General features: G+C 43.8%; 1 protein-coding gene and 1 long non-coding RNA gene across 2 annotated transcripts; both read right to left on the reverse strand.

Moving 5' to 3' along the window:
* Nucleotides 1-1,421: 1,421 nt before the first annotated feature.
* On the reverse strand, nucleotides 1,422-11,352 carry gtf2b (general transcription factor IIB). The gene is made up of 7 exons (XM_071377000.1): nucleotides 11,232-11,352; nucleotides 9,782-9,894; nucleotides 8,282-8,415; nucleotides 7,661-7,807; nucleotides 7,040-7,169; nucleotides 4,597-4,878; nucleotides 1,422-1,980 (listed from the first exon to the last, which is right to left on the reverse strand). The coding sequence occupies exons 1-7, from the start codon at nucleotides 11,246-11,248 to the stop codon at nucleotides 1,847-1,849; spliced, it is 957 nt and encodes a 318-aa protein (XP_071233101.1). The 5' UTR covers nucleotides 11,249-11,352; the 3' UTR covers nucleotides 1,422-1,846.
* Nucleotides 11,353-12,241: 889 nt separating this feature from the next.
* On the reverse strand, nucleotides 12,242-14,011 carry LOC139559523 (uncharacterized). The gene is made up of 2 exons (XR_011671788.1): nucleotides 13,872-14,011; nucleotides 12,242-12,729 (listed from the first exon to the last, which is right to left on the reverse strand). It is a non-coding gene; the product is annotated as an uncharacterized lncRNA (long non-coding RNA).
* Nucleotides 14,012-14,082: the final 71 nt, after the last annotated feature.

Here is a 14,082-nt window from a genome sequence, read left to right on the forward strand (position 1 = left end):
ATGGTCGTGCAGACGGTAGACAGTTAAGGTCACAGTTATGAAAACTTAGAACACTAAAGAGGCCTTTCTACTGACTCTGAAAAACACCAGAAGAACGATGCCCAGGGTCATGACTGCAGATGAGGCCAGGGCAATAAATGGCAATGTCTGTACTGTGGGACGCCTAAAACAGTGCTCATCCTCGCAGTGGCAGACCACGTGTAACACCTGCACAGGATTGGTACATCTGAACATCACACCTGCGGGACAGTTACAGAATGGCAACAACTGCCCGAGTTACACCAGGAATGCACAATCCCTCCATCAGTGCTCAGACTGTCTGCAATAGGCTGAGAGAGGCTGGACTGAGGGCTTGTAGGCCTGTTCTCACCGGCAACAACGTCGCTTATGGGCACAAACCCACCGTCGCTGGACCAGACAGGACTGGCAAAAAGTGTTCTTCACTGTCGAGTCGCGGTTTTGTCTCACCAGGGGTGATGGTCGTATTCGCCTTTATCGTCGAAGGAATAAGCGTTACACCGAGGCCTGTACTCTGGAGCGGGATCAATTTGGAGGTGGAGGGTCCGTCATGGTCTGTCACAGCATCATCGGACTGAGCTTGTCATTGCAGGCAATCTCAACGCTGTGCGTTACAGGGAAGACATCCTCCTTCCTCATGTGGTACCCTTCCTGCAGGCTCATCCTGAAATGACCCTCCAGCATGACAATGCCACCAGCCATACTGCTCGTTCTGTGAGTGATTTCCTGCAAGACAGGAATGTCAGTGTTTTGCCATGGCCAGCGAAGAGCCCGGATTTCAATCCCACTGAACACGTCTGGGACCTGTTGGGTGAGGGCTTGGGCCATTCCCCCCAGAAATGTCCGGGAAATGCAGGTGCCTTGGTGGAATAACATCTCACAGCAAGAACTGTCAAATCTGGTGCAGTTCCCGAGGAGGAAATGCACTGCAGTACTTAATGCAGCTGGTGGCCACACCAGATACTGTTACTTTTGACCCCCCCCCCCCCTTTTGTTCAGGGACACATTCCATTTATGTTAGTCACATGTCTGTGGAACTTGTTCAGTTTGTCTGTTGTTGAATCTTATGTTCACATGTGTTAAGTTTGCTGAAAATAAACACAGTTGACAGTCAAAAGACGTTTCTTTTTTGCTGAGTTTACTTCATGTAATGACTTGACCATTAGAAATAGCAGATTTTCAAAACAAAAGCAATGGTGTTGAATTCATGCTTCTATTGCTATACCAGGCCCACAACTGTACACCCAGCGGGAGGGATGAGACTAGCTATAACTTGTGTGGCTGTCCGTAAAGGGCAAAGACTTACTGATCAATGTACTCCCAAGTGGAACTCAAGTGTATTAATACAGAAAAATGAACACTTCAAAGGATAAAATAAAAAGCAGTATTAGTCACTCAGCAAACACATTCCATACAAAGTTTAATGTTATTCAATGCATGAGGTGTACAATATGCTTTTCAGAAAAGCATTTAAATTTACTTTAATATATTGCCAATAAGCTAACAAAATGTAACCTGCTAATTTCCTACAAAAGTAGGTGTATACAGTATAAAACCAGCCTAATATTGCAAGCACCAATTACATTCTCACTTGGACATATATACAGTATATATACACACTCAAATGAAATACTGTACAGTTTGCAATCTAATTCTTATAGCAATGGAATGTGTGTCCTGTACTTGTCTGTATTCCTGCAAAAAAAGTGCCTTGACAAAGGCTCAAAGGCTTAATTAACAAGGGAACAGAGGAGAGAAAAAAAATCATAGAAATTCAATACAAAAAGAACCCAGTAGAGAAGAATGTGTTGTTGGGACGAGCAGGCCATCACAGCTGGGGCAGTTTGTCCACGGGGGTGTCGAATTTGAAGTCCGGGGGAAAGAGGTCGGCAGCGCGGGGGTAGATGAGTCTGTACGACTGTCTGATTGTGACATCCGCCACACCGGCGATGTCTCCAATCTCTGTGGAAGGATTTGAAGAAATGACTACTGCTGCTTTAAGAGTCTTCAGAACATTGGTGCTGCACTTGTTCTCAGAACTATCAGAAATACGAGTTCCTGAACCTTTATGATTGTCACACTGTTATTCATGCCTGAAATGTACTGAAGCAGATTGTAAAGCTTACAAACACAAATATACACTATACAGTGCCGTGAAAAAGTATTTGCCCCCTTAATGATTCTATATTTTTGATACTGATTGTTACCAGATCTTCAACCAAAACCTATTATAAAAAGGGAGCCTGAGTTTTAGATATTTTTATTTCTTTAACAAAGCCAACCAACACCCTTGTGTGAAAAAGTATTTGGCCCCTTACACTACCTGGTTGTGCCACCTTTAGCTGGAATGACTCCAACCAAACACTTCCTGTAGTTGTTGATCATTCTCTCACGTCACTGTGGAGGAATTTTGGCTCACTCTTCCATGCATAACGGCTTTAACTCACTGCATGACCCAGCTGTGCTTCAGCTCACAGACGGATGGCCTGACATTCTCCTGTAGAATTCTCTGATGCAGAATTCATGGTTCCTTCTATTAAGGCAAGTCGTCCAGGTCCTGAGGCAGCAAAGCATCCCCAAACCATCACAGTACCACCATCTTTGACCATCGGTCTGCGGTTCTTAATGTAGTATTTGGTTTTTGCCAGACATAATGGGACCCATCTCATCCAAAGTGGACTCAAGTTCGCCAAAAAGCACCTGGATGATAATCCAGACTTAGAAGAATGTTCTATGGACAGATGATTCAAAGGTATAACATGGGTCCCACTGCATTCCACAGTAAGAACCTCATACCAACGGTCAGCAGGGTGGTGGTAGTGTGTGATGGTTTGGGGATGCTTTGCTGCCTCAGGACCTGGACAACTTGCCTTAATAGAAGGAACCATGTATACTGCTCTGTATCAGAATTCTACAGGAGAAAGTCAGGCCATCCGTCTGTGAGCTGAAGCTGAAACGCTGCTGGGTCATGCAACAAGACAATGATCCAGAACACACAATAATGTCTACATGAAAATGGCTAAAAAGCAACACATTTTTAGTTTTAGAATGGCCTAGCCAAAGTCCTAATTCCAATTGAGTTGTGGTAGGACTTGAAACCCACAAATGTCGCAGAACTGCTTTAACTCTGCATGGAAGAGTGGGCCAACATTCCTCCACAGCGATGAGACTGATCTTGTTTATGAAAAATGAAATATATAAGTGCTATTTGTTCACTCAGGTTCCCTTTATCTAATATTAAGTTTTGTTTGAAAATCTGATAATTACGTATCAAAAATATGCATAAGTAGATACAATTTGAAAGGGGGCAAATGCTTGTGTATAAAGTGCTGTGAAAAAGTATGTGGACACCCCTTCAAACTAGTGGATTTGGCTATTTCAGCCACACCTGTTGCTGACTGGTGTATAAAATCAAGCACACCGCCATGCAATCGCCATAGACAAACATGGGCAGTAGAATGGCCTTACTGAAGAGCTCAGTGACTTTCAACGTGGCACCGTCATAGGATGCCACCTTTCCAACAAGTCAGTTTGTCAAATTTCTGCCCTGCTAGATCTGCCCCGGTCAAGTATAATTGCTGTTATTGTGAAGTGGAAAAGTCTAGGCGCAACAATGGCTCAGCCACAAAGTGGTAGGTCACACAAGCTCACAGAACTGGACTACTGAGTGCTGAAGCGTGTAAAAATCATCTCTTCTCGGTTGCAACACTCACTACTGAATTCCAAACTGCCTCTGGCAGCAACATCAGCACAATAACTGTTCCTTCGAGAGCTTCATGAAATGGGTTTCCATGGCCGAGCAGCCACACACAAGCCTAAGATCACCATGTGCACTGCCAAGCGTCGGCTGGAGTGGTGTAAAGCTCGCCGCCATTGGAGCAGTGGAAACGTCTTCCCTGGATTGATGAATCATGTATCACCATCTGGCAGTCCGAGGGACAAATCTGGATTTGGTGGTTGCCATGAAAACACTACCTACCCAAATGCATAGTACCAACTATAAAGTTTGGTGGAGAAATAATGGTCTGGGGCTGTGTTTCATGGTTCGGGCTAGGCCCCTTAGTTCCAGTGAAGGGAAATCTTAACACTACAGCATACAATGACATTCTGGATGATTCTGTGCTTCTAACCTTGTGGCAACAGTTTGGGGAAGGCCCTTTCCGGTTGCAGCATGACAACGCCCCCATGCACAAAGCGAGGTCCATACAGAAATAATTTGTCGAGATCGGTGTGAAAGAACTTGACTGGCCTGCAGAGCCCTGACCTCAACCCCAACAAACACCTTGGGGATGAATTGGAACTGACTTCGAGCCAGGCCTAATCGCCCAACATCAGTGACCAACCTCACAAATGTACTTGTGGCTGAATGTAAGCCACTACCCGCAGCAATGTCTCGACATCTAGTGGAAAGCCTTCCCAGAAGATTGGCTGTTATAACAGCAAATAGGGGACCAACTGTATATTAATGCCCATGACAAGCAGGTCTCCACATACCTCTGGTTGTGTAGTGTAGTTCAGATTCAGCCAATAAAGAACTTTAAGTGATGACCACCTGAAAAAGCCTATCCCCCACCTCACCTTTCTGGGTCTTCTTCTCGGCAGAGGCCTGAGAGGCCATGTAGATGGCGGCGGCAGCCACAGAGATGGGGCTCCTGCCGGGCACCAGGTCCAGCTCCACGGCCTTCCGGGCGATGTAGGTGGCCGCCATCTGCACCTGCTTAGGCAGGCCCAGGTTGGAGCAGAAGCGGGACATGAAGTCTCCGGTGGTGATGAGGTCCACGCTGGTCTCCAGGGCCTTGAGGATCAGCTTGAAGCAGCGGCCAATCTCCTTCTTGGAGATACGGGACACGGCACAGATCTCTGCGAGGGATGGGTGACAAGGGAGTCATTAGTGATACACCATCAGGATCGTTCTAATAAGTCATGCAACAGAGAACATTTTAAAATGCAAGAAAATAAGCTTTTCTTTTTGGACCATTCCAGGTGGTAGCTACCTCCCTGTTTGTCCATTTTCTTCCCTTTGGTGCCTAACGAACAACCCAGGAATATAAACTCAGCAAAAAAAAGAAATGTCCTCACACCGTCAACTGCATTTATTTTCAGCAAACCTAACATGTGTAAATACTTGTATCAACATAACAAGATTCAACAACTGAGACCAACTGAACAAGTTCCACAGCCATGACTAACAGAAATGGAATAATGTGTCCCTGAACAAAGGGGGGGTCAAAATCAAAAGTAAGTATCTGGTGTGGCCACCAGCTGCATTAGGTACTGCAGTGCATCTCCTCCTCATGGACTGAACCAGATTTGCCAGTTATTGCTGTGAGATGTTACCCCACTCTCCCACCAAGGCACCTGCAAGTTCCCGGACATTTTGTGGGGGAATGGCCCTAACCCATTCGTGCTCAGACGTGCTCAATGGGATTGAGATCCAGGCTCTTCGCTGGCCATGGCAGAACACTGACATTCTTGTCATGCTGGAGGGTCATGTCAGGGTGAGCCTGCAGGAAGGGTACCACATGAGGGAGGAGGATGTCTTCCCTGTAACGCACAGCGTTGAGATTGACTGCAATGACAAGCTCAGTCCGATGATGCTGTGACACCGCCCCAGACCATGACGGACCCTCCACCTCCAAATCGACCACGCTCCAGAGTACAGGCCTCAGTGTAACGCTCATTCCTTCGATGATAAACGTGAATCCGACCATCACCCCTGGTGAGACAAAACCGCGACTCGTCAGCGAAGAGCACTTTTTGTCAGTCCTGTCTGGTCCAGCGACGGTGGGTTTATGCCCATAGGCGACGTTGTTGCCGGTGATGTCTGGTGAGGACCTGCCTTACAACAGGTACAAGCCCTCAGTCCAGCCTCTCTCAGCCTATTGCGGACAGTCTGAGCACTGATGGACGGATTGTGCGTTCCTGGTGTAACTCGGGCAGTTGTTGTTGCCATCCTGTACCTGTCCCGCAGGTGTGATGTTCGGATGTACCGATCCTGTGCAAGTGTTGTTACACGTGGTCTGCCACTGCGAGGACGATCAGCTGTCCGTCCTGTCTCCCTGTAGCACCGTCTTTGGCGTCTCACAGTACGGACATTGCAATTTAATTCCCTGGCCACATCTGCAGTCCTCATGCCTCCTTGCAGCATGCCTAAGGCACGTTCACGCAGATGAGCAGGGACCCTGGTTATCTTTCTTTTGGTGTTTTTCAGTCAGTAGAAAGGCCTCTTTAGTGTCCTAAGTTTTCATAACTGTGACCTTAATTGCCTACTGTTAGTGTCTTAACGACCTTTCCACAGGTGCATGTTCATTAATTGTTTATGGTTCATTGAACAAGCATGGGAAACAATGTTTATTGTTTCGAATTATCTTTGAAAGACAGGGTTCTGAAAAAGGGCCGTTTCTTTTTTTGCTGAGTTTATTATAACCATGTAGTCTTGGTTTTAATTTGTAGCAACCAGCAACAGACACTCATTCCAAGGTGTTGCATGAAATATTTTTTCATCCTAATATGAACTCTAAACATCCTTTTCAGGTTTCTTTTGTCTGTTTTGTACTTTTTACTCCTTTTTCTCCCCAAATTGCTAGCTAGTCTTGTCCCATCGCTGCAACTCCCATACGGACTCGGAAGAGGCAAAAGTCGAGAGCCATGCGTCCTCCGAAACACGACCCTGCCAAGCCGCACTGCTTCTTGACACACTGCCTGCTTAACCCGGAAGCCAGCCGGAACAATGTGTTGGAGGAAACACTGTACAGCTGGCGACCGAAGTCAGTGTGCATGTGCCTGGCCGTCACAAGTTGTCACGCTAGAGCGCGATGGGACAAGGACATCCCATGAGGATAAACCCTCCCCTAATCCGGACGACAATGGGCCAATTGTGCGCCGCCTCATGAGTCTCCTGGTCACGGCCGGCTGCAACACAGCCCGGGATCGAACCCGGATCTGTAGTGACGCCTCCAGCGCTGCCTTGTACCGCTGCGCAACTCGGGAGGCCCTAAACATCCTCTTTATAAGAACTCACCTTTAAATGTCCGAGGCACACCCTCTTGTCTGCAGGCGATATAGAGGCAGGCTGATGCGATGGCGTCGTTGGCCCGCCCCTTCAGGCTCTTCTGTTCGTACACTTGCTTAAATAAGTTATTTGTTCGGTCCTGCAGGTCAAATACAACATTTAGGTCAGTGCAAAATCTCTTAAAATGCTGCAGACATTATCATACTTTGGTTAAAGCTGCAATTTGTACCTTTTTGGGCAAATTCACATAGAAATGGGAGTTATAGATCTAATTCTCATTGAAAGCAAGTATCAGAAGCAGTAGTAGATCTGTTCTATGTGCGCTATGTCTATGCTTCCTGTTCTCAAGTTTTGTTTTTGTGTCTTTTACTTTCGGGTTTGTTCTCTACACTATGCATTGCTTGTTTTGTCACAAACTGAAATTAGGCGACCTGTTAGAATTTTAGCAACCAGGAAATGGCAGAGCTTTTTATGCATAGTGCACCTTTAAGAGAAAACCCCATATTTAGAGTAACCTGCTAAATAACTTGAGTTTTGGAAATATATTAATCCTATGTAGTTAGAAATGAGAAGTTAGCTAGCTACTAGGTTCCACAAAGCTAAACAATTGGAAGAGAGAACAGGACTCACTATGATGTTCCTTGGTAGGTTGATCCGGTCAGCCATGGTGGTAATCTCTTTGAAGGCGTTTAGCATGGCGCGGTCTGAACTGCTCATGGTCCGCCGGTTCTGGTACTTGGAGTTGCCGAACTCATCAAAACTTGCCGCGCCTGTTCCCTATGGTGACAACAGAATGGTTGGAACCAATTGAGGCGATGAAGACTTTATTTAACCTTTGTTTTTCACAGGGAACCCTGCAGCAGAAAATACAAGCTACATAACAAGGAATTAATTATACAAATACAACAAGACGGTATCATGAGAAATAAAACTATACAAAAAAGCTATTATAATTAAAATTAAACACATTTGCGATGTCTGATCCCTTTATTAGCATAATCCATTTACTACCAGTAAATCTTATAACAATGAAGTCTATTTTATGGAGAACAGAGGAACCTGATAACGACCATGTCACACAAAAAGGGGTGCAGAGATTTTCTTGTCATTGCATTTCTTTGTCTGGCTCCCCGGGCCATATTTAGATGTGGTCCTTCTCTTGTCAGGCATCAACATCTAGCCACTGACCACAAACAAAAAAATAGTTTTAGAGCATCTTTCCCTGTAAGTGTTAACTTTGTGTGTACTTACCTTGCTGATCATGGTGCTCAAGTCTCCCCCGTTGAGGAGTGGATTCTGGGCGTCGCCCACTCTGGACGGGTCTTGGGTGGCTTTCTCATTGGTGAAGGTCCTCCACTCTGAACCCACATCAATCACCCTGTCACCTGAGGAGGAACCAGATACATTACCGCATGGGGCCACGTTCCAATATGTTCAACCTGAGGAACCAGACATTACCGCATAGGGCCACGTTCCAATATGTTAAAATCTCTTCCTTTTTACTCTATTTTGTCTCCTTGAGCACTGACAGTGACATTTATGGATAAAGGAGGTAAAAGTGATGAACATCAAGCACCCACTGTATTGATTTTACCATCATAGTATAATGCTTTCACCAAGTGAGTCCTTCCTTTTGTGATAAAAGGAGACGAAGGAAATCGTTATTAAGAAAGTAATCAGTATTGAGGGTCAGTGAGACCCAGGCCACCACTTTGAACATGTTTATGTAAATGAGAATAGTAACGAGGTCTAATGATACAACCAGGACACAATCAACCAAATGTGTCTCATCTCCATTGTTCCGGTCACAGATTTGATTACACCCTGCACTTCCCAGACCATGCCACAAGATGGCATTCTCACTCGGGAACTAGACACTTTCCTTTGTCCAATATTTTCTCTCGTTTATTGCCTCTTCCTGGAAACTAGCAGGGTCGGGGATTAGATTTTTCACCTTAATCCCATAAACCCTCCCATAGATAAATCACACTAATATCGAGTACTAATATGACGTTCATCTGCTTATGGCAAAGCTATGGGATACAATCTAGCTTCACATCACTGAATCCACCCACTTACCCACTATACCCCCATATGATTAGCTAAGTGTTTCCTATGGGACTCATTATGGGAGACCTGCTATGTTACGTTCAGATAGAGCCCTGTAATTTAATCTGTTGCTGTAACTAGGGTGGCTTTCCAAGGCTGTCTAAGGAAGGTGTGGACAGATTTGATTCTATTGCATCTTTGCGAGGATGTTGTCATTTCTAGAATTTCATGGTATCATGTTACATATTATTATGTACTCCAGCCATGTGGCAGGTCAGACATGACATCTCGCTGCTCGAGTCCCATAATACCAGCACAAACACTGTCACAGCACTGCCTCCCTCCGAACTAGAGGTTAGTATTTTCAGTAAGTGTCTATAGAAGTGTTGGTTTATGTTAAGTTATGCTATTTACCTAATGGAAATACTTCTCATCCCTACACATAAGACTTTATGTCAGTCTGTTGACAGGTAATGTGTGTCTGTGCGCTTGTTTTACTATACTGAACCAGAAGTCCTCACAACTATGGTAAACCAAGGCCAATTCAGAGAAGTGAGGACATTTGGCCGGTCCTAACTTCTAAAAAGGCTATTTTAGGCTTAGGGGTTAGGTTGAGTTAGAATTAGGGTTAGGGTAAAAAAGTCCTCAAGTATAGTAATAAAGAGTAATACAAAGCTGTGCATGCGTGTGGCCTGTCCTCACCCACTACAAGGCCACACTCGGGGCAGATCATGTCCCCTGCTCTGTAGTCTTCCACCAGCATGGCATCTGGGTGGTTGGGGCACTGCACCTTGGGAAGGGCCAGGACATCTCCGCTGCAAGGAAAGAAGAAATCCCAGAGGTCAGCCGACAATGACCTCAAAGCTCTGACCCTGCCTAGTGAGAGTTACCCCAGAATTGGATGTGACTGTAGTTATAACCATAAAGCTGGTTTACTGTCAAGTTTGTGTTATTAGTTCACCTACTCTATACACTTCAGTTAAAGCCGATTGTTTACTGTGACATTTGAATTGGCAAATTATGATGACAAATCTTACAGGCCTTTGTTCAAATTCTGCTCAAATTGTTTAACATGTCAGTTTTCCCCTTGATCAGGGAAATAATAGGAAAATAGCTAGCTACCTTTAAGATCTTTAAAACAAAAGGCACTTAAGAAAATTACAAGTTACAATGTTTTAACTTTTCACAAGCAAATACATACACATTCACATGATAGATATAGATATATATATATATCTATCTACAAGAACTGGACTGGGAAGCACTGCAAACCTAGCTAGTGCAGAAGCCACCCGAGATTGTGTTGTTGTACCCAGACGAATTTCCAACCGAAATTATGCTGATGTGGCCAAAAGCGCTTCGAAACTGTCCTACGTGGGACCACCGAACCCATTAAATGGGCATCCAGCGGTTTGGAAATTATCCTCGACACCAATTCGATTCTATAACGTTAATACCAAAACCGATACATACCCCATATAGCTATCTATCCGAAATTCTGGCACAAACTGTTCTTCCAATCCCCTGGGTTTCTGTTCTTTGACAAAGGCTTTATGCCTACTGGTACGTCAACATTCGGTTTCTCTTCGTTCAGGCAAGCGAAAACAAGCTATTTATTTTTGAGCTAGTTAGTTACCAGCGATTTATTCTACTGTCAGATGTTAAAACCACCAAATAAACTTGCAGTGTCCTTATAACTTATCAATGGCTTAACTTGTAATGATTAGATCACTGTCAAGGTGTCATGCGTTGACACTGTTACTGTAAAAATATATTAGATAACGTTAGCTAGAGTAATTGGAGTTAGCCAGCTGTGATGGCCCGACATCACCCATCCCTTTAAAAACATTACATCGCTCATTGACAATCGCATGTGCGAGGACGACGTTCTACATGAGCAACATGATCAAGTTAACATGATATACGATCGATACAATGTGTCAAACTGATTTGAGTGTTTTCTGGTAGGCTAACGTTAGTTAAGGTTAAGTAGTACGGACATTCCGGCGGCTATAATGAAAAACACGGTGAGTCGCGTTAGAAACAAACATCTATGTGTTGATGGCCACCCCCCACCCTTTGATCAATAACCGTACCCCACATGAAAACATAATATTCCAAAACACAGCTTAGAATAGATGGTTTTACACACCGGCTCGTCGACGCCATGTTAGTTGCTTCTTTATACTTCTGCCAGTGGTGAACAGTTTCGAACAATGGCGTCTTCTACCTCTATATATGGCTTTTTCGGCCCACGTGTTTACATGACGACGGAACGGCAAAAGGCTCAAACTAGATCTTCAAAAAGCGATTGACATATGAGGACAGAGGACGTAGGCTACTTATAAAAGAGTAATGTACTCCCAAGTCACAGAACAATGCTTTTGACATATATTATTTATTATATATTATATTATTATACTTATCTAATTAAATCATATGACTTCCTGACCGTGTCACCTTTAGTCACAGAATTACATTTAAGTGAATACAATTATGCAAATTATCAAGTGTTAAACCAAAACGAGTGAAAAGGAAAAACAAATGTGTGGATTTTTGTTTTATTTGTGTCACTCAAACTTTTTTTACATGCTTATTGCTGCAATGGATCCTAGCCAACACCCCTGCAAGCAGAGCAGCTGGAACATAACATGGTTGGTAATATTTCCACCTGCCAGCCACTAAAGAAAAATAGCACTTAAATGGTTGGTTATGTGTAGCCTACATAAGAAAACATGTTTAATCAGAAATGGCAGTGGCAAGTGGAAGCATAACCCTACTTAACCCCATTCAACAAACTGACTCAACTCTGAGTAGCCAATATAGCAGTCTCACTGTAAGAGCCATAGCAGACAGGCCTGTTTATGAAACTGTCAGGGATGGCATTGTCTCTGTGTGCCAGTCTGTGCCCTATCCTTGTGCCAATCTCGGACTGTATTGCCTTGATTGCGCCTCGCCCACACACCCACTGTACCACTGACCTCAACAGCTCTGGTTCGACAACCACCAAACAATGAGTCATTTCACTTGGCCAGACATCCTTTGATAGAGAATTTCAAGAGAAATCCAATATTTAACAAATCATTTATGACTGAATTACATCGACTGTGGCAAGCACCTTGAGCTGTTTGGATTTCACTGATTACAATTAATAAACAAGCCTTGTCAGCAGCACATATTTTATTAAATTGCACAATGACATTGAACACTAGGTGAATAGAATGCATGTCCATGTACAACAGCAGGTGGAGCTAAATCCCAATATGTCAGATAAGGCCATCATCTATCAAGCTTTCAAATGCTAAATAATAATTCATATTATGATTGTAATAAAGTCATGATAAATTAACATACATCATTTATTTATATCAATAATGTAAATATTAATTCCTCTGAATGCTTGAGATTCTCAAAGGAATTTTAATCAAACTAATCAGTTTCAACAAAATCTTCTGCTGGGCATAGCTAGTCACACACTAATGACAATGTCATGATTTGACCTTGTTTTTTCCCCTGAGTTCCCAGTTGTCTTGAAAGCACCATATTCTGCCAGCACTGTGTGGTGTGAGTCTCTGAGTCCCAGCTGAGGGACCTGTATTTGATCCACTGCATATAGTAGCAGCACCACAGGGGTTATTACCGCATCTGCACTGATAAACACAAACAACACTCTCAATGAGTCACACAGAACACCATAAACACAATGTGTAGCCTACAGGTAGGCAGTATGTCTTCCTACATTAGCCTATATATCACCTGTCTGTTCCTCACCTGAGCCCCCTAAGGCGCTAGACAAGATTACTGATTCAGACCGTCTCAGGCAGCCTCATTCAAAAAACATGAACATGCATAGACATACAGTATCAGTGACTGTGAATATAAGGCTGTAGCTGTAGTCAGTTGGTGTTATTATTAATCATATTACAATCTGGTATACTGGGATTGGGGACACGTGATGCTTACTAGTCATTAATTGTCATGGAAACAGGTGTGTCTGTCTGGGATTGGGTTTGCATTTACTGTGTTCAGACCTTTTCAATACAATGACCTGGTTGCTAAGTACATGTGGGGGTTACCTCTGTATGTCTGCTTCCGCCCCGTAGACAGGCCCAAATTACACGACAGATCCACCTATTCCCCATTGCTGTGACCACGACCACAACCCTGTACACCGCTCTTGCCCTCACACCCAACTATATGACCCACTGTCAGATTTCTCTTCTGTGTGTCTGCCGCCATCTACAGGTCTGTAATCAGATCTCTGCTGTTACACAATCACAATCCGTATCAGGTCACCATATTCTCCCTTTATGAAGTGTATAATATTTATATGTTATAACAGTCTTTCAACTGTGTAATAAAGAAAATGTCATTGATTATAATGAATACCTTTTTAAATAATCACTGACTAAAGTTGTTTGGCCTCATGAACCTGGCCTGGCTGTTATTTATTCAGTTCTCTGGTTACATTGAGCAGAGTGTGGCCAACTATTTTTATATTATCTAGCCTGGACCAGTTGGAACCTGTACCAAACTCAAGAGACACTTCCTCAAGAGTGTGCTGTGTGCAACCAAATCCAGACATCTGAGGTAGCGACTTTCACCAAGTGCTCTACATATATTCCTGTCTTCATTTTCACAATTAGGCTATATAGCGTAGCTACAGACAAACAGGAAGAGAGATGGCGAGAATTTACATTACATTGTGTAGCTAACAATCTACAGGTGCAGCAGATATGATGTGCCAGATACAATGTATTAATTTATAGCCTTAATATTAGGAGTTACTTACTACATAGTTACTGAATAGATGGTTACAGTTCAAAGCTTCCGAGTGAGTTATATTAATATGTAACAGAATGTGCACATTCGATCAAGTCGTAGTACGGTATGCGGAAGACACATTCGATCAAGTCGTAGTACAGTATGCGGTCGGTGGTGCCCCAGTTTTCATCATTATTTCCAATTTGGTGGCATTTGAGTGAGACCTAGCTGGAAAGAAC

The sequence above is a fragment of the Salvelinus alpinus genome, chromosome 30 (genome assembly GCF_045679555.1).
Source record: "Salvelinus alpinus chromosome 30, SLU_Salpinus.1, whole genome shotgun sequence".
In the NCBI taxonomy this organism is placed as follows: Eukaryota; Metazoa; Chordata; class Actinopteri; order Salmoniformes; family Salmonidae; genus Salvelinus; species Salvelinus alpinus.